The sequence below is a fragment of the Nymphaea colorata genome, chromosome 2, assembly GCF_008831285.2.
Source record: "Nymphaea colorata isolate Beijing-Zhang1983 chromosome 2, ASM883128v2, whole genome shotgun sequence".
Classification (NCBI taxonomy): Eukaryota; Viridiplantae; Streptophyta; class Magnoliopsida; order Nymphaeales; family Nymphaeaceae; genus Nymphaea; species Nymphaea colorata.
This window is the reverse complement of record NC_045139.1, coordinates 14050152-14070995: the sequence shown is the minus strand read 5'-3', so window position 1 is coordinate 14070995 and position 20844 is coordinate 14050152. Positions and strand designations below refer to the sequence as shown.

Here is a 20844-nt window from a genome sequence, read left to right as displayed (position 1 = left end):
GGTCTTGCTCATATGGTACTTCTCCCCCGAACAACCCTCCCTCGTACTGGATCTTAGCTTGGTATGAGGGGAATAGGTTATCGGGTTGGACCTATAAAGATCGCCAGTAATTCTTTCATAAGATTATTAAAGTACTTGGAAGGATGTATAAAAACATAACGAACTACTAAAACACGAAAACTAGCAACATGTTTTATGTCATATTAATGTTATGACGTCGGGATAATAAATGGCTATACGCCAACGAAAGCGATGTTTTTTAAGAGTTGTGGAATGATGAATTGAATGAGCGATACTAGCATTCACTACTGCGTGAATATTTCAATTAATTTATTCACCTTGTTATTTTTTTTTTTCATCATACAGAGACCAGCTAAACGGCCAACAAATGCTTCATCAACTTGGCTTGGGAGTTGGCCTTAAGTTTATAAGTTGAAGGTCTGGTGTTCAATAATGCAGGTGTGTATCTACTTACATAAAATGGTAGAGACCTGCTTCATTCCAGCTTACCTATGATAAGAAAAAAAAAATGGCATTATGATGAGTAATTTTGGAAATAAATCAATTGTGTTATAAGAGCTTTGACAGTTTTATGGACGCCATCTCCATATCCAAGTCGAGTCCCATCGTACTTGGCTGATCCATTTCCGATCCGTTTATGAGGAATGCTAGACGAATCACTGGCGTTCAAGAACTTGATAGTATCTTGAACAATTCAAGCCTACCGCTACGCGATGTTGAATTTTGAACCGCAAACGGATGCACCTCATTTAGTTTATTATTATCATCATTTTTAAATATTTTCGCTTTTCTTTTTCTATCTGGACTTTGAAATATCACAAAACCGGGTAAGGGTACATAGGCATCATGAGAAAGATGACCCAGTTACCGAATTTATGGCCTATCCCACCACTGTCAGGATCATAGGCATTCATGAACTTGGTAACGTCCTGCATAATGTCAAAGCATGCCCGAGTACGCATGCATGCTACTATGTGTGTGTGTGAAAGAAGGGAGGGGGTGCACGTATGTTACGTTTGCAAAGGGATTTGGAGCATGGATCAACTAAACGAGTCAGATTGGAATAAATATGATGTAACACCCATACCATGTCCGATCCATTTGCAATTCTTACTATATATCACATGTTCCAACCATTTCTAAGTGAAAACCTAGTGGTACTTAACTTTAGCCACTATTTTGATCAAGTATATAATCATGAAATTCAACCTCATAGATGCTGGAAACTGCGTCGTAGTTCATGGCAAATCATGCTATTTGAGCTCACAGGCGCCCCAGAAGCGTGAAATAGTTCATGAACTTGGTCACACTCCACGTGGTACAGTAAAACGCTATGCACCTCCCTGGGAATTTGTCAAATCAGGAAATTATGAAACATCTGTGTCGATTATTTTATTGAGAGGTGCAATCATGCCATCCGTTCCACATGGTTCCCGATATCGATTATTTCACTGGAATGTGCAATCATGCTATGGATTCATTCACAAATTTTTAGAACTTCCATCTTTGGAGTGCAATCTTGGTGTGGGGAAACATTGCCAGATCTTCTTTCATGCCCAAAACGTGATCGGGTTCATCAGCTTCATGCTTTTGACGGACGGAGCCTGTAGCTACCAAACACGGTCACTGCTTTCCGAGATTTTGGAAAACGTTACTAAAAGTAGTTGCTATTTTGATTCATATTCCACAATTGCAAGGTCTCAACAATAAACTTCCTGCTACCATGTGATGTTTATGATTTTTATTTGTTAAACTTAGGAAGAAGGTCGTTTATTCCACGCGTTCGCCTCTTTGTTTCTTCTTACACATTTTTACTCCATTGTTGAACTTGCCTGTGTTTTTCGGATGCAGAAGAACAATTAACTTCTCATAAGAAACAGTGACGACCCATCTATCCGTTTCATTCGATCCCGTTCCTTTTCTTCTCATATAGAGCAAGAATATTTCAAAGCATGGCATAAGTACACTGCTCTTTTCTCTTTTCGTATTAAAGCATGCAGTTTCATTGAAGATTGGGACGAAACTACTTTAGTTTGAACTCTCCCTTTTCACAATTACAATAGTGGCCTTCGAACTTTTTGATGGCCATAAGAAATGAGGGGAACAATCCCCAGGAAGAGTCCATGAAAAATAGGCAGTTACTCAATAAGAGAGAAAAAAAAAGGGGGTTAGCACATTTCTAGATCTACACACAATTTTTTCACTCTTTTTTCAGACGTTGCCAGTTTAGAGCAAAAATATTACAAAGATTGGTGTGAGTGCTTATTATTTCTTTATGCCCAAATTAATCTGGCCATCGTGGGATGGAATCATGAGACAGAAGTAACATTATCACCCAAAATCCCTTGAAAATTTGGGAAAAAAAAACTTTGTTCTTACATTCTCCACAAGTCTGATTACAACCATTGTCTACCAACAAGTTATTACAGAGAAATTAAGGTTAAAGAAAACTTGAAAAGATGGTTGCCTTATATACATATATATATATATATATATATAAAAGAGAGCTCGATAGATTTAAGGCTTTAAATCTATTGACCTTTGTTGAGCTCGCTTTCAATTTTTAGTTGGACCACAGACGGGTACATTTTTTGTTCATATGGTCTTCTTTCAATTTTTTGCCCTCAGGCTGACACATTTACATCTAATGCATTCAATCAGTTGCATTGATGCCGTCAAGGGGATCGTGGTTTATGCTCCGTGGCATCTAAATAAAGCGATGGCAGACTTTTCTCATCACAAGTCACAGGTTAACATCAATTCACCCTTTTAATTCATCGACAAACACCTAACTGAAAAGGAGCTATCACCTCCTAAGTAGGGACAGCTACCGGGTTCGAACATTTAAAGAAACATTATACTTGAATTATTGGTGAGAGAAAGAGAGAAGGAAAATGAAATTTTCTGAAAGAAATGAAAACAAAACATACCTTTTTTTTTTTTTGGTGGCAATAGAAACTATATCTGAGTTCTGGATATTGCTTAACCCGCCTAGGTTGGGTTAAAAGAAAGTGGTACTAAATTGTTGGTGAGGGAACATAAATAAAGAATTTGATAAGAAGGCACACAGAAGGCCAGAATGCACATAAAAACATCTCCTAGATACTCCTCTGACAAACAAGAAGCTAAGCTCTTCCGCCCCCTTTCTGTGTTATCCACATGGCCTAAGGTTGCGTCAAGGTATAGGACTGCGTTAGAATCTAGTGCTGCATCGGCCTCCACACTCAAGAAAATCAAATACGAGCCTTGACTTTCTACCCGTCCCTAGTCAGACCAGCTATGTTAAAACCTTTATTGAAGGCAAGGCACACCCAAAGGAGACTTATTTGAGATTATTTATCTAAGGTAATTACTAAAACAAGTTGCCATCAAAACATATTGATTTTACCGTAATCTTCTTAGAAAATTGTAAACCCGCATTTTTATGTTGCTAGTAACTTCTAGAAGGTTATTCATTACCTTCATTAATAAATCACGGAGCTAAATGAATTATAAATTCATTGCTCCGTCCAGTAAAATCCAAGACGGGGTATATGTAGATATATATATAAAAAGCATGATTCAAAGTTCAATTCCTACGATAGGAAAGTTGCTATACTTGTCAATTAGGATAAGATATTGCCACTGTAACCTGCCTATGAGTCTAAATTAAAAAGTCTGAGGCTCATTGGTGCAGCCAATTACTTCCCTCAAAATGACATCAAAACTTTTTCCAAATCTAGATGTTTCTTGGTAAGTTTTAGTACACGCAACAAAATCAATGGGCATAGATTTTAGCAATTTATCCTGAAAGAATTATGGCTCAACAAGAAACCCTGCTGTTCCCATTCCACAAAGAGATAAGAACCCCATATATTAAGGCAACACCCAATAAAAGCCTGACAAATTCCCTAAGAGTATACAAATGAATCCAATAGCAGTTTGGCACACAGAAACTGGGACAGTAATGAAGTAAATGGCCTTTGGACAAATGTCTGAATCATATGGCAGCCCACATGAGTTCACCCACCTGTGGATGGGAAGATTAAGACCCACCTCATGCAGAAACCCTTCTTTCCTGTTGCCTTTAGGGTCCGAGGCTGTGTTGTGCCGTGCCTCATCAAGAGACAGTAGGTCTTCAACTCGATATTCACTTAACTACAGATAGCATAATCATGTTTATGGGAATCGAACTGGCAACACACTCCTCACCATGCTGATTAGCTGTGTTGTGCCCTTGGGACTACAGTAGTTAGTTCATCAAAATACAGAAAAAATTTTGCAACTATTTGATGCAAGGTTGGTGTGATTCCTCACAGAATTTAAGAAAGAAGATTAAGCAACTGGCATCAGGCTTAACGACCAGTTAGGATTTTGATGCTTGGATGAGATCCACAGATAAGACCCAAGTAGAATATACGCCTCGTCATGTTTGAAGGAGAGACTCAAAATTCCAAATCTCCTTTTGAGATTCCAATGTGGGGAGTGCCCATATGAGCAAAAAAATGGGCCAATAAATATATCAGCAAAAGGTAGAAACTCATAGCAACCACTCCATGATTTTATGTGCATTTAAGACCAAAGTGTAAGGTACTCAAGTAAAGCATGAAATGAAATCAATGACAGGCCCATGTGACAGTAGATGTGTAGGAACACTTTTGGAAAATGATATGGCCTATGGGACCATGGGGGAAAGCAATTGCTACAACAAGGAATTCAATTGATTGACAGTCCTTCATGTTTTTTGTCTTTCTCTTGTTGCTTCTTCCGGTGGACAAGATAGAGCTGAACCACAATAACTAGTTGAGAGGTAACATCTTTTAGAAAGAATATGAATTGGCTGCCTTTTAAATAAGAAAATCAAGTAGGATTTGCATGATTGGTTTTCTTTGAATGATTAGGGATGGAAAATTTTTGGCCTGCAGGTTTAGACTTGCTTGACCCAACTTTGCTGCTTACAGCCTGATAAACCCTACCCAGACTCTGATGTGGGCCAGCCGAAAGCTCGGCTCAGCTCTTGCGCGGCTCCAGTTGGCCCTTGTTGTTGTCATGTTGGTTGGAGTATGAGTTGGATGATTATGAGTAATCCTCCATAAAGCTTTACATCTGCTTTTGAACCCTCTGTTTTCCCCTGCATTCTTACTACCTGCAATGAGACAGAGCTACTTTCAGTTTCTTGTAATAATATACAGAGAGCCAAAATCTTTTACTTGCTACATGTTTCAGTTTCAATTACCCATCAAATGTTGTCAAATCTTCTTAAACTACAACACCAAATGGAATGTATATCTTAAGAGATTGGTCTTGTGCTTATTCAATTATCCTTTTCATTGATCTGTTTTAGCATCATAAGATGTTTGGTCTTTTGATCAGGCCATGAAAGAATGGTTGGTGCCAATTAAGGGCACAGCTTCTGGTCCCACTTGAGCTTCCATGAGAAACTAACTACTGAGGCCATTAAAGCTGCCTTCCCAAAAGGTGAAGGGCGCTGCTGCTCAGGTCCACAAGGCAGAGACATGGGCCAGTTTTTAGCAGCAGCTGCATCTTGTTAGCCTTGAGTGCCTGACCATGGATCATCCCCACATCTGGTGGGCCCATTCAATGTGTCATGGCTTTCCTTCCCTGCCAGACCTCCACCACTGATTGCTTTTTAGTCCTACTTGTGAGAAAACAACAACCACCATCATCATGAATGGCTGGGCATGTACAGATTAAATAGGGAACCCACCATTGGTGACCCTCTCCCCTCTCTTTCTCTAGTGCCTGTCTAATGACAGATGAGGTGTTTGTGGGGGTGTGGTCAAGTCCTTGACTCATGATAATCTCTTCTGTCTCTTGCTAGTTAAGCAATCAACACCCTTAGCCTATGTTTGTTTATCTCAGATTTGAAAGTCACAGTACCAAAATCTATTGTTTGCTTGAACAGTTTTTCCAAGAAAGTGTGGATTTCGTTTCAGCTTCAGATCTAAGGCCCAAGGCTATCTGCTCTTATTGATTCACTTAATGTTATGGTATAGAAGATGGCGACTAGACAAAGAACATGTGTGTGTGTGTGTGAAAGTTTAACAGAAAAAAACGACTTTGAGGTGAAAAATCGAGCCCCACTTTGTGCCCATGGTCAGTCACCTTCTCATTAATGTAAAACCTCCAAATGAATTCATGGATACTGACAAATGGCTGTGATAAGATTTGAACTCATGGTGAATTTCCCACCTGGATGAGTTCCTTTGGTGAATGGTTTAGGAATGGGGAAATTAAGCTTAAACTTTTTACACATATTTTTTTGGTTGATTGGAGCTGGCAGATGTGTTTGCAAGGGTTTGAGCACTAAAGAAAAAGTTTCAAAGTTACTTTGACAGAAAAGAAAATTTGAACTCTCTTGGTTTCAATAAGAACTGCTTTTAGTTTTGCTTTTTTAAAGTCAACAATGAAAGTAAAAGAAACTCAAGCCTAATCCATTAATTTGAATCATGTGAAGATTGGTTTCAAGCTTGCTCTTTTGACGGAACAAAACATGACTTATGTTTAGTACTTGAAAATATAAAAACTGAAACTTTTTTTTTTTTTTTAATTTTCAGAACTATTTTAGTATGCTCCCTACGTATCGTAAGTGAATGGCCCTAAAAGTTAGCCTTCTACTTAATAGGCTTTATAAATCACATTTATTAGGTCAATCTACATAAAAGAAAAGAAAAAGAAAATGTTGTACCCTCTTCCTCTTAAGTATGGTGAATCAACTTGGCTAGCCTAAGATACATGTCCATTCGGATAATTGAATAGGCTTTTACCTACCTTCATTTGGGTTTCTAAGAAAAATGCATCTCTCTCTCTCTCTCTCTCCTCTTAAAGCATTCCTATTTGCGATTGTGGGACCTTATACCCGAGTGTTGAACATAGCAACCCAATCTGCATTTACATTGTACTTAGGCTCTTAGTTTGACAGATTTCAACCCGCAGTACTTAGGCTCCTAGTTTGACAGATTTCAACCCGCACTTCTTGCACTTTCAGGTTCTTGCTTTTATAAACCCTCGAAGATCTTAAAAAAAACTTAAATAAAAAAGCTTAAATATAAAATCGAATTTTTTCATAAGGAGGTGTTACAATGAAATACCTTGAGCGTGTCAAACAACACATTATGCATGGATACAATTAGAAAAGATCACGATTTGAGAATAGAAAAATTGATTATCTAAAAAAATGTTGGATCAACCTATTTTTTATGAGTTAGAGAGCTAAGCTATGGGGCATCCAGTTTGGGGCGACCATTTAATATTTTTTCCCTAAGTTTCCCCAACTCCAAAAGTTAGGTAGTGAGCCCTTTTCTTTTCAAGTTCACATGTGACTGTAGGGATGTGTCCGTGCGTACTTGAACTTGGCCTTTGGAGCACCTAACATGCCTAGAAACCCGCCGCGAAACCATCTCCCACCTAGCCCCCCTCCACACAGGCAATGATTTTTTATCTATTTATTCACTTATTTAAATATTTTTTTTTTAAAAAAATGAAGAGTACGGTCTATGATTAGGGTTTCAATTATTTTAATATATAGCTTAAGCTCTTTTTTTTTTTTTTTTTAAGCATAACATAAGAGGAGCTTTCTTCCTTGGTCACGTAATCATTTTTCTTTATTAAAAAAAATGTCAACTAGAGCTCCACTAATAAGTTTGCCTGTATAACTTATGTCACCCCCAACTTAGGGTTTTAGGGTTCTACCAATTATGGCCGCATAGGGAGAAATAAACAAAGGGCAAAGATGATGGTTGCTCGATTGAGATTTTGACCAAGATAACATTATTTTTTTATCACAAAAAGTTGGTGGCTTGAATCACAATTCTTATTTTGAGGGTGGAATGGGAGATGATTTCTCAAGAACAAGGAAGTGACAAAAACGCCCCATATGACTTTTTTCTGTCATAGGGAATTTTCGTTTCTGGGCGAGTACTTGGATAAGAAACGCCTCAGTAACTTGTTTGCTTTGTGTTTTGAATCAGTTAGAATCCCGCGGATCGATTATGACTTATAAATTCGAGTAGTTGGAAAAGAGGTCGAAGTTTCAACTCAATCCCATTGCTTTGTGATTTGAATCAGAATTCCTATCGATTATGACTTATAAATTCGAGTGATTAGAAAGGAAGTCGAAGTTTCGACTCAATTCCAAGTTCTTCGGTGCCTCACAATATTTTCGCAAACACTCAAAAAAAAAAAAGAAAGAAAAAAAGGAAATTAGACGGCGATCGAGCCCGGACTCAAAGAATCGCAGCCTAACCGCTCCGCGCCAAGCACGTAGGCATGGGACTCGAAACAAGACAAAAGGCGGCATAAATTTTTGGTCAGAGAGAGGACAAAAGCGGTCGCTTTCAGAACAGAGAGGGGCATATCCGGGAATCCGCTCTTCAGGGTAAAAAAAAAAAAAATCTCTGTCTGGGTCATGGGTAGCAGCTCCCGACTTTGAATACAGCCATTATTTTTTTTTACTGCGCCTTCTTTTTCATCCTTTTTAAAGTAGCGGGGCCCACCATCGGCGCGCTTAGTCAAAATGCTTACACGTGTACAGTAAACCACGTGTCGACAGGATACTGGCCGTGGCAGCAGCGAGCCATCCTAGTGCGATGGAGAATCTCTAACGACGGCCGTCGGATCTCCTCGAGGGACGGCGAGGATGGCTCGTGGTTCCTTGGGCACGCCGCGTCCCGTTGCGGGTGGGGTAAAAAAAGACAAAGGCAGATTTTTTTTTTTTTTTTTACCTCGGGATCAGAGGCAGAGAGAGAAAGAGCCCTCCCTCTTTCTTTCACTGTCGGAGACTAGGAGGTAGGAGGGGGGAGAGGGAAAATGACTCTCATGAGGTTAAAAAATGCTCATGACCACAGGTGGGCCCCATGTGGTAATTTTTTCTTTCATTCCTTTCACGTTTTTGCCTTTATTGTTGGTTTTTACCGCGTCCCGGTGCGAAGGTGGGGGGAGGTGGAAAGAACAGTGACGAAAGTGCCCCGGGGTCCCCATCTTCGGATTGCGGGTCTGGACCCGTATTGATTTGCCGGATTTTCTTAAATTGAACTTGGTGTCCTGACGTCCTCTCTCTCTTTCCGTTATCTTTAAAGACAGGTTAAAAAAAAATGGCAAAAATAATATCAGTTTGCTAGCATTCCTATTCCTTTTTTAACTGGAAAAAAACTGTTTGAGACTTTGAAGAAATCCCAGTCAGTCCTATGAGAAGGGAAAAAAAACCTCACCTTCCATTAGAAATCCGTTGTGAAAGTTTACCTTGATTTGATAGATATTTAATGATGGATTTTCAAAACTTCACTTCAAGGGCAATCAAACGCCACCTACAAATCCATTGATACCTAACTATCCTGTATGCATTTATTTATAGAGACAGCAGTGAAAGCAAAATATATCCAACTTTCTTTTGACAAGAAATTTTCTTCTTTATCCATTCTAATGTTGAGAGAGATGAACATAGAAGTCAAAATCAATCTCTCTCTCTCTCTATATATATATATATATAATAAGCCAAAGCCAAACAAGAAATTTTTGATCACTTTCAATAGACTGCAGGAGATGGAGAGAAGGGTTCAATCCCATCGATGTCTATTTGCTAGCCTATCTTTGTAAACTAGAGGCCATTATTGCAATGCTTTCAGGGTGAAGTATTCGAGAGATGCAAACTGCTGCTCAACCACTAATCACGAAAAAAAAAAAAAAAAAGCGCACCGCGAAAGTTACCATGAAATTATGAACAGTTACTGTGTCAATCAACATCATCTGTGTCAAAGATACTCCATCCAATCTTTCAAATAGAATATGTGGTTGCAAATTTTGTAAGTAACATATAAAGATGAATTTATGATGCAGGACAAGATTGATCATCTTTTTTTAAACAAGAACAGTGCCTACTAACATCTCTGCTTTTTTCACAAGGATTCTCCTCATGGTCCCCGTGTGGTGCAAAAAATCCTTTTCACTCACAAGAATGATCGCTTTTTTCTTTGTTAATTTTTTTCTTTTTATTAATTATTTCCATTTGTTTATTAAATTAATATTTATGTTGCACTTTATCAATGTAAAACACGGCTTTTAGTTATATAAACCCCACTTGAGCACCACCAAGCAAATCCGGTGGCACTGTCAGGACCTCGACCCGGGTCAAATCCTAGCAGGTAGGGTCCGGTTCCGCTGGAGGGAGGGGACGTGATAGGTCGTTTCGGATTTCATGGGGGGGTAAAGTCGGCAAAACGGGTCGAGGCCTGTCAAATTTCCCGAAAAGTGGAAAAGGATAAAAATGCTGTAACGCGTGGGGCCCAGGCAGTACGTGGAGAGAGAGAAGGTGGGCCCCCACCGTGACGATGACCGGCAGGCAGGCCCAGGTGCATTTGCCGTCGATGACGTGGCGCGGGTTCGGACGGTCCGTGAACCCTCCACCGTTCCCGTTCGCGGGTCCCACCGGAAGAAGGGAAGGACTGAGCCGACGGTGGGGCTCTCAACGGCGTTGGCGGACGTCCGTTCGGCGCGCAGTTAATACCGCGGTTCTGATCTCCATTAACCCTCCTAATAATTACGGGTACGATTTTGGGGTTTGACTTTGAAATGTCGGAAATACCCTCACCAGCTACGTCCCCGATTACGGATCGTTCTTTTCCGGTTCTTCGTCGGTCTTTCCCGAGTCTCGTGCCCACTCAACCGACACAAGCATCGAACCGGGTTCAACCGCCGCCTGTCCTTGATTCTTTTCTGAAGCTGTTCATTTTGAAATTGAATCGGTTGGCATCTCTAAAACGGTGTTTTCTTTCGATGGATTCAAAAGTCGTTCGCGAGCTTTCGGTTGCTATCAATGGAGGGCAGTCTGGACATTGTACGGGATAAATGTCAGAACGTACGTTCCACGGCACAGAGGTCTATTTCCGTCCTTGACTGCGGAACTCTGGAGATATTCCAAGAATTGATTGAATACAAGTTTTAAATGTATTCACTGTATAATATAATCAATCCCCTGTAAGAAAAGGAAAGAGAACGTCCTGGTGACGCAATAAACGTTTACGATTCGCCCCTGATCGGAGGAGAAATTCCCAATTCAAAACTTTGGGTTGGGGAGCAGGAGAAGGGGCAATCTCGGTAATTGTGTCGCTGTTAGTAATTCAGCCTGGGACTTGGGTTAGGGATACGTTCGTCATTGAATAAATTGTTGTATGAGAATCCTCTTAGTGAATCTAAAATGACTCTTTTGCCCTCCAATAATTGAAAAATTGATAGAATAATCCAACTTCCCTCATTGTTTAATCTAACGTGGCAGGTTTGGTATTTTGAAGATAACGTGGGCCTGTTTCGTCACTAGACCGTCCCAATAAATGCCCTTACACTGTACGACCCGATCCGTCTGGCGTGAGATGGAGGAGAGTGGAAAGAAATAGTACGAAAGTACCCTCGTGGCAGCCCTTTTCGTCCATGTGCAGGTATTGATGTCTAATTTGGTAAACCCGTTGGCCGGATATAAATACAGTGCGGGCGAGCCCAGGTTAGCTAGTGTACGACACTTGGGGGTTTTACCATACGGTGAGACGTACTTTTGGCGTCATCTACTTTTCTTAATCCTTCTACCGGAGAAAGAAAAAATGGAGGATGAAGAAGAAAAATAGGGAGATAGTGGGAAAAAGGAAGCCATGGGCTCGATTATATAAGCTCGAGCAGCGTTGCCGGTTCCTCTAATGTCGGTTTTACCGAAACCACCATCTCTCTGATTCTCACGCAGTCCCTCCCTCTCTCTTATAAGTTCATGGCTGACTCCTCCTTCTTGAAGGAACCAACTTCTTCGTCTCCCTTCCAGAGATGGTTGATTCATCTCACAGAAACTCTTTGAACACTCTAAAATGGTGGCTGCCCTCATCGGTCTTGCGGCTGTGAGATGAAATAAACACCTTTGGGCTTCTATCCCTTTGTTGGTACTCCAAAAACCGCACCTTCTCTGTAGAAGAATGGTGGTTTTTGGGTTCTGAGCCAGATTCTTTCGGGAAGCAATATCCGAGGTGTCACCACTGTGAGTCCTCACGGTGGTTTCCTCGTCGTGGTTGTGTGATGGCTTTCCACTGATTCGGTTTTTATTTCTTCTGTGGTTTCTTTTGGTGAGGGAGATAGGAAGGCTAGGGAGAGAGAGAGAGAGACTGATGTTGAGGAAGAGGTCCAGGGGAGTTGGTACTAAGGCCACTGTGGTGTGTGAGAATGCGTATTCTGGTACCCTGCTGTCTAATAGATTGTTCATAGGCTTTAGCACCAAGGGGATTCATGAGGGTGAGTCCATAATGAGCCCAACTTCCATTCTTGATAGCAAGCCATTTTCTGGCTTTGGGAACTACTTCTGGTCTGACAAGAGATCTAAGTCACCTGATTCAGTTAGTGAGTGTAAGCACCACCCATGGGTTGGGCTTGGTCTGGTTGATGCATTGGACAATGGGAACGGGGTGGAGAATGGGCTGTGTAAGCCAGAGAACAAGATGGTTCTCTTTGGTTCACAGCTCAGGATTCAGATCCCCCCTCGAACGGAGTCCCCCGTTCCGGCGCTGGTCCCGGTGAATTTCGGGTTGCCGGAGCCGTTTACAGGGCGCCTGACGCCGAGGGAGATGGAGCTCTCGGAAGACTATACCTGTGTCATCACGCACGGGCCGAACCCGAGGACCACTCATATCTATGGCGACCGAATCGTTGAGAGCTCCTCTGCAGAGTTTCCTGCTAGCAGGAAGGAGTCTCCTGCCTTTAACAGCCGGAGGGCAGCTTTCCCTTTGGATGATTTCCTGAGCTTCTGCCATTTTTGCAAGAAAAAGCTCGGCGAGAAGGATGATATCTTCATGTATAGGTTAGTTTTTTGCCTCAAACCCCGTTCACAATAAGATTGATTGCATTTGCAATTTGTTTTTTGGTTGTTCAATCGATAGTTGTTTGAAATGAATGATTGGATAATCTGTACGAATGTCAAGATGATCAGTAGTGAAACAGTAAGGAGGAAGTTACTGTTCGTATCGGACATTGAAGCTTGAAGTTGATCTTCACTAAATTCGCATCCTTTGAATTGATAAAGAACGGTCTTTATTTTAGCGTTTACTCCTTTATTGGAAACCGTTGCTTTTCTTGGTTTCTTTTTGCGTCGAGTTATTCTTTGATTCAACTTTGCGGTGTTATGCACTTATACCCATCCTTTTTTTTCAACAGTTTGTTATATGTCATATTAAAACTATTGTTTCAATCTTTAGTCACTATTATTATTGTTTTAATTTGTGATTTGCTTTGTGGATGTAAGCTTTTGATACCCTCTTGTTCTTTTCATGTATCCAAACCTTGTTTACTTCTTGGAATGAACTGAGACTTGTTGTACAAGCAGTTTATGCTTTCATTGTCCATGATTTTCAGGGGTGAGAAAGCGTTCTGCAGCAGCGAGTGCCGTGACCAAGAGATTCTTTTTGATGAGAGAATGGAAAAACTAACATCCAACTCGTTTGAGTCTCCGGCACAGGCTCATTGTCGGGAAATCTTTGAGGCTGATTGCTGAGAGGAGCAGCAATTTTTGGAGTTGGAAAATCGTTTGATCTGTTTCCGAGGTGCTGTATGTGATTCCTGGCAGCCACGGACAACCTCTATGTAAATTCTTTTTTCGTTCGTGTTCCCCTGTGAGAGAGATTTTGTACTTGGGGCCTGCAGGGATAGTTTTGTTTTTTCTTCTTTTCTTTTTTTGAATTAGCCGATGGAGTTCAGTCGCCATATCCACAGAATTATGCCGGCAGCTTCAGTTTCTTCATGCCAATATATGAAAATGCAGAGAGGAGAGATTGGAATCAGAAAATCAAATTCATCTAGTAGGGAGGACACGCCATGAATTGTATTCCGATGAAGCTTAGTTGAAACGGTGTTTGATGTCAAATGGTGATTAGAGTGGGTACTGTTGGTTCATAACAGTTTTTGCTAGATGATGTATGAACTACGAATTTATCTTCTGTTCCATCATATTTTTATGAATATGAAATGAATTTTTGCCCCCACTCTGGATCAGATCGATCTCAAAATTCTTGCATTTTTTTTTCTTTCGAGTGGTAGATAAAAAACTTGATATGGAGGGGATGTCTTATTGAGTCGCATTATATATTGCTGATGAATTCTCTTGTCCTGGAGTTTCATCTAAGCACCTGTCCCTCTTTATTCATCTTTACTTTTGTGGAACCCAATCTTTTACATTCACGTTACTGAACCAGGATTCAAAATTCTACATGAAGTATAATTCTAAGAGCAGGATATCATGGAGGTACTTCCCACTTGCAATATAAAACACTAAAAGGTCTAGCAACCTATATGCATGAAGACAAGAAGGAAATCATATTATATACTGAATGTCCTAATCCCTTATGTTAAAAGTTATACTGAAAGTAGATTCAATATTGTTGAAAAATTAGGCCTAACCTAATGCTATAGGCTTTTTTCTCCATTCCCTCAATGATTTACTGATACTGTTGTGATTGTCATTATTTTTAAGATGTTAAATCAGAGCATTAGAATACAGGGGTGCTGGTCGGCCATGTGACTGCCAACATAAGGTTCTTGGCATAAACAGCTTAGAAGTCCTGTCATGCTTATCATCACGGCGTATAATGTGTGCTGTGACAGCGATTTTTTTGTTGCTTTTCTAGTAAACATAGCAGGAGACCTCACTAATTGGTATTGGAGTTTTCACAGAAGCAAGAAACTTTTTGCCTGTTAAAGCAACTATTAGTCTATGTCTTAATTGTACTGCATCTTCTGCTGATTAATATAAAACTAGCAATTAATGGCTAGTTGCAGTTAGAATCTAATTATTATGAGTGAAGTGGAGCATCTTTTTGGTCACCTAAAATTAGCCTGATTTCTAAGGGTGGAACAGCGAAAAGAAAGCGATCAGGTGCAAGTTTTAGCAATAAATTAATTCCAATGTGTTGGTCTTCTGCTACTGGCAATATATGTGCGCATTGTTTAGTAATATGGATGCGTTCTTCAGTAAGCTCTGTTTATTATTGGATTCAAGTTTCCTTTCTTGCCGGTTGGTTGGAAACTTGAATCCTACATTACAACCAGAGTGGTATACTAATCTTCTCTAAGCAGACATAATTGAAAGACGGATCATTCTTTTTTCCCAGTTGAACAGGGCATTGCGCTCCCAAAAATTATCGAGAAAGATCTTACTGAGTCGCCAAACGAGGAGTAGGTCAGCAAACTTATGATCCTTGCCACGCTGATCTCTTAACGATTTCATTTCTCTAATTAGTCTTCTGCAATAAATCCAGGCCTACTGTTCATAATCTTTTTTTTTTTTTTTTCTTTCCCGATGATGAGAGACACCATCGACTTCTTTTCATCTTTCGCCGCTGAATCAATCGCTAAATCCTGTCGACAGACTTGGAAACTTCACAAGTGATGATTTTTCTCAATTCCATGGATACCATATTTATTTTGTTGCAAGGTAAGTTTGTTCCAGCAGCAAAAACCAATCTCCAGAGCCTTAATTAGCAATCATGGGCCATGATCTGCGAGGATCATTGGTCCGTATTGTGAGCACTAAGCTTTAGGCTTACTCCCTAACTTGAATTTCAATGAAACTGTTCATTTCCATCTCATTTTATATAAATGTAAAGCCAAAGAAAGCCATCCAAACATTTCTCTCATAATTTGTTGGTCTTCTTTAATACAAATTATATAGTAATTATTAATTATTTGACGAAATTATTGCAATCTTGTATTTCGGTCCGTGGATCTCTTCTCGGGCTTCAAATCAATAAATGGACGTCGGAGGTCTCAGTATAAAAATGAGGATCCTATATCTGAGATGATCAATTAACATATATTACTAGTACCTTGTGGATTAGATCCACATCTGGACCCACTGTGAAGATTCGAGATGTTGGCACCCTTAGTTAAAACAAGTGACCCTAACTATGCTGTGTGAAATGAACTGCTGCATTGGCCCAAACATGATCAGAATTCAAGTCTCGCTCTCCCCCTTTAGATTGGCAAGTTGGGTTCTCTCATCTTCTACTTGGGGAAGGTCGGTCAAAAGTTTGATACGTGTGTGTGCCTCTTGGCTCCATTCACAGATGAAGGTGGGCAGGCTCAAGAACACTGTACTGAATGTTTGGTGAATCAGCCCTAAAATTATAGTAGAAATACATAATAATTTTGAGGCAGATTCATAGAACGGTAGTACGTTGTTCCTAACGCCAAATGACCCCTTAGAGATTGTTTGGCAAGAGTAACTATCTATTACCGTCCTGTGGACATAATCCAAAAAGTAGAGGAGATTTACAGAATACTATAACAAGTGTTTTATGATATATTTCATTTTTTTTTTAGCAGATTTATGAGACAGTAACAATATGTTACTGTTGCGAGACGACTTTTTAAGGATTTTAAGTTGGATAGGAGGTCAAAAGTTCGAACCACAACTTATTTCGAACCGCTGGCCTCCTTCTTGAAGGCCTTAAACAAACCTTCCTCCCAGCCAAATGTTGGAGCTTTTCTAAACAGTTGGTGCTTAACCAGGTGAAACTAAATGGGTTAACACTTGGTGAAGGCATTGAACTAATAGTAGTGCACCTTTCACTTTGAGAATGAAGTTCTAATGAAACTTTAACTGGGTAAAAAAAGGTAACAATGCCTGCTTCTAGAAAGCCACCTACCCCCATTCGCAGCATCACAGAATATTTCGATCTGTTTTCTTTAGTAAAGGACAAGAGGTTACAGTCGGTGGCGGACCATCGGATGATTCGTTAAATGGATCAGAAGTTGGTAACTGATTTTACACTTTTTTTTTTTTTTTAAGTTTTCAGTTCAGTAACAGCTTCTAATCCGATATATACAAAATATAATATAACATAATACAATATAATGAGAAAAAAAAAGAGAGACATGCTTCCATTCAATCACGGCCACCGAATGCAATACATTGGGTAGGTGGCGGTATGCTATAAAAGGCCGAAAGATTTCTTTGTCCAAACTTGGATGAACAATTTCAAGGATTAGATTAGATGTATGAAAGCGGGGAAATTGTATTCCAAAGGTTTCTTTATTACACCATATTGGTTTGTATCATTTCTAAACCGATGATGTTGGCCGCATCACTGTCGTATACAAGATAGAGACAAATCACAAAAGGCATCTGCATGTTTTCTTCCAAGTTAAGTTAGAATATGTGGACAGAAAAAAACATTCATTCACATAATGGGTGCTTGTCTGATCTGAGTGTGCACTTCAAAGCACATATTCTATGGACATCTAAACGATTTTGAGGGTTTCAAATATATAGGACGAGTTAACTTACACTACATTATTCCGAGTAAAGATAAATACGATTGCAGGCAAACAGAATTGGCATCATACATGCACCGTCTTAAGATTTGAAGTCGCTTTCGTCGTTATAATGATGTGGCCGTGCGGTGGCATTAATTAAACAGCATGGACCCGAGTCGCAGCTGTGAATTCTTCCAAAAAAAAAAAATGGGGCATAAAAGGTAAAAATACGCTTGGTTCTTATTTAATAAAAACCAATTTTGGGCATTGTGAATTTATTTTATTAAAATAATACCAAAATTACTGAGATTTATTAAAATATTAAGGAAATAACATGCATATTAGTCTCTGTTGTAATGGCCCCAGTACATACTAACAGTTTTTGGCGATACAAAATAAAAAGATAATCATCTGACTATAGGGGTCACTGGTTTATATATATATATATACCATTTTTATATTTCCACTAGGAACTTTTAATATGACTATGATCTGGATTCTGATATGGTTGCCTGCTTATACATTTCCGATGCACATTATGATACAGGAATATAATCATTGCATCCCAGCGTTGTCGCAAATATTCTAATATTAGATCGTTTCTTTTCAAATTAGTTACAATATTATAAATGAAGAACAGACAACCGTGTTCTTTAAATTATATATTTTCCTCTGATACAGCTATACAAAGGGGGAAAAACAAATATATTGGACTCCATTCCAACATTTAACTATTCAATCTATTAAAAACTTTTCAGTGTACTGTGAAGAAATTCAATTCAACCATCTTCTGCGGTGGACTCCATGTATCCTTTCTGCTTGACCAGATATCAAGTCTCGCCATAGCCAAAGATGCATTTATAAATCGAAATTTGAATCATATGCGTTTTATTTCAAGAAATGTGATATGATCATGTTCAGCTTTTGATTGTTAGATATAAAAATAACATTTGTAATGACTTCATGTTCTTAGAATTAGAGCACGATGTTGTTCAAATGTTTGTTTTAAGAATGTGTTTCAATAACATAAATAATCCTCTTGCTTACCTATTATGTTCTTTTTTTTATATTAATTAATAAGATCATTTTTTGTAAAAATAAAAATGTGAATAGAACTCACCTCCAAATAAAAAAAAAAAAAGGAACATCAACTTTTTTTTTTTTTTTTTTTCATAGAGCCCAACTGAAAGATGCGGGTATAATAGACGGGGGCCTGAAGAGACAGGTCCGGTCCCATATTCTGTCGACTCAACTTGCTTATTAGAAAAAGGGAAAATTGAAAAAGAAAATGTTTGAAGTGTCTTTCCACCTTGAGCTTATCCTCTTAGTCAGGATGTTAAGAATTCTTATGGATAAGAATACTATTGCTTAAAGATAAGCAAACATTATTTGATAATTAATTATCACATGATCATGGCCGCATATTCATAATCGAGTGCATGTCGATCTATTGGAGCCTTGATTTACAAGCTTCGCCCTGCATATTTCATTGTTCAATGATGGGAAGAAAGAAAATTCTAACTGAAGGACACTAGGTAAATTTTTTTTTTTTTTTTTTAAAAGACATGGAAAATTTTTTGCTAAAAATATCAATACAAAAATATAAAATTTTTGGGCACAGTGTGGGCAATTGCCCACATGTAACTTACACCTCTTTCCGACCCTGAACCTTGCTTAGGATGATTATCCATCACCATAAAACACGTCTCCTTTGCTAGTTGCTCTTCCAACCCCTAGTAGGGATGTGCCTTTGTTAGCTCCGGATATCAGATCTGACCTTGGATCTGATATGAGTTCCAATAGGTGGTAGAGCCAGTTTTCAAGGGATCAGAATTTGTTTCAAGGGATGACCAATATACAGTTTTCAAAATTTATACAGGAGCCAAATTGGTTTTTTCAAACAATTTTAAACCTTCCCAGGTTGAAGAGGGGCCTCCCCTTAGCTCCACCCGTGGCCGCTGCAATAAACTCTCAAGGCAGCTGCCATGGCCGAGGATTTAAGAGGGAAACACACTGAAATTCTAAGTCGTCACGTAGGTACGAGTGCGGATACAATAATTTTAGAAAATGTGGATACCAGAGGGTACGATAGAATTATATATATATATATATATCACAAAAAATAAAATAAAAGCAACATTTGAATAAACAAATGATATAAATGTTACTTGTTAACCAACATAACTCTAAAAAACTAAATAAAAATTGAGTTAAAAACAAACTAAATCAAGCAAATTAAGTAGTTTGGATCAAATTTTGATTTTAAAAGTAACTAATTGTGTTCAAGTACCACTTTTAAGTAGGACGACATAGGTAAAAGGACCTTACTAAAGTACCTATGTGACTTAAGTGAAAACTCTTATCAATCGCACCAAGAATAGAAATAAAAGTGCGAGAACCAGGGAGACTAACTAGACCTCCCGTATAAGAGTATGAAAAATGAACATAAGGATGTGACCTCAAAGCTAGATGCTGCAAACTTGAGCCACTGCCTCAAGTTGTTTATAGCAAGAGACTTAGTCTTGGTTCAAGACTAAGTATATATATATATAAAACAGACAAGCAAAAGTCAACCATCTTTTGTTGAGAAGATGGGCAAGGGTGTCCGTACAAATGGCATCTCCAGCACAGCCATAAACTGCCGGTGCACAAAAATTAATGGCATTGCCTTATATCATCGTGCTCTAATAACTTAGACCTCAACTGTTCGCATTCATTTCATTCCAGTACTTTTTTTCACCGGATTAATTACAAAATGCAGTAAGTTTTGAGCTTGAATCCAAAGAGTAACAGTGCAAAATATGTGCACTGTAGTCGTTTTTATAGATACGACAGGAGCAGACCTCTTCACAATGAAGAATGCATCATCTGCAGTGCTTTACTACTTTTGAGGGAAAAAAAAAAAAGTTTGCAATCCTGAGTCATATTCTTCAAAGAGAAATAATGCCCAGGGCAGGGCATATTCTTCTGTAACATACAATCATTTATACAACTGAATCTGAACCCGAGTTTGGTATTGGATCTGAGTAAAGGCTGGATCCAACATTAATCCAGACAGTTTATATCCTTATTGATTAATAGTTAGGTTGGCAGGTTTGTCATAAGGAAGCCACAAACTATGTAGCTCAACTCAATTAGAACGTTACGTACGTGTTCCTACAAAAAAATGCATATTAATTAAATAAATGCTTTTTAGGATTGATGTCCTATTTAATCATAGCTTCTTAACTACCAACTTAGGTTATTGGCATGTAAAAACGGATGTCATGAATTTGAAAAATTAAATTAAAAAAAAAAGACGAGTATGCATGAGAAATGGATAACAAGGTAGGGGTGTTGGGGAAAAGTTCTTTTCCACCTTTTCAAAGTTGAAGTCAACAACTTGCACTAATAAATCTCATTTTAGATATGTCAACAAAAAAATCTAACTTTTTGAAAGCTTACTTAGTGTGATACCGTTTCTAAAACGACCCTGATTTTTGAGAAAATCACATCTAACTCAAACTCCTTCAGCGAGCTCGGCAACGCCTGCCTCGATCATTTTGTCTATGG

General features: G+C 39.0%; 1 protein-coding gene across 1 annotated transcript; it reads left to right on the top strand.

The window, feature by feature from the left end:
- The first annotated feature begins 11692 nt into the window (after positions 1 to 11692).
- On the top strand, positions 11693 to 14021 carry LOC116249056 (FCS-Like Zinc finger 8-like). Its single transcript, XM_031622171.2, has 2 exons — positions 11693 to 12844; positions 13396 to 14021. The coding sequence occupies exons 1-2, from the start codon at positions 12159 to 12161 to the stop codon at positions 13532 to 13534; spliced, it is 825 nt and encodes a 274-aa protein (XP_031478031.1). The 5' UTR covers positions 11693 to 12158; the 3' UTR covers positions 13535 to 14021.
- Positions 14022 to 20844: the final 6823 nt, after the last annotated feature.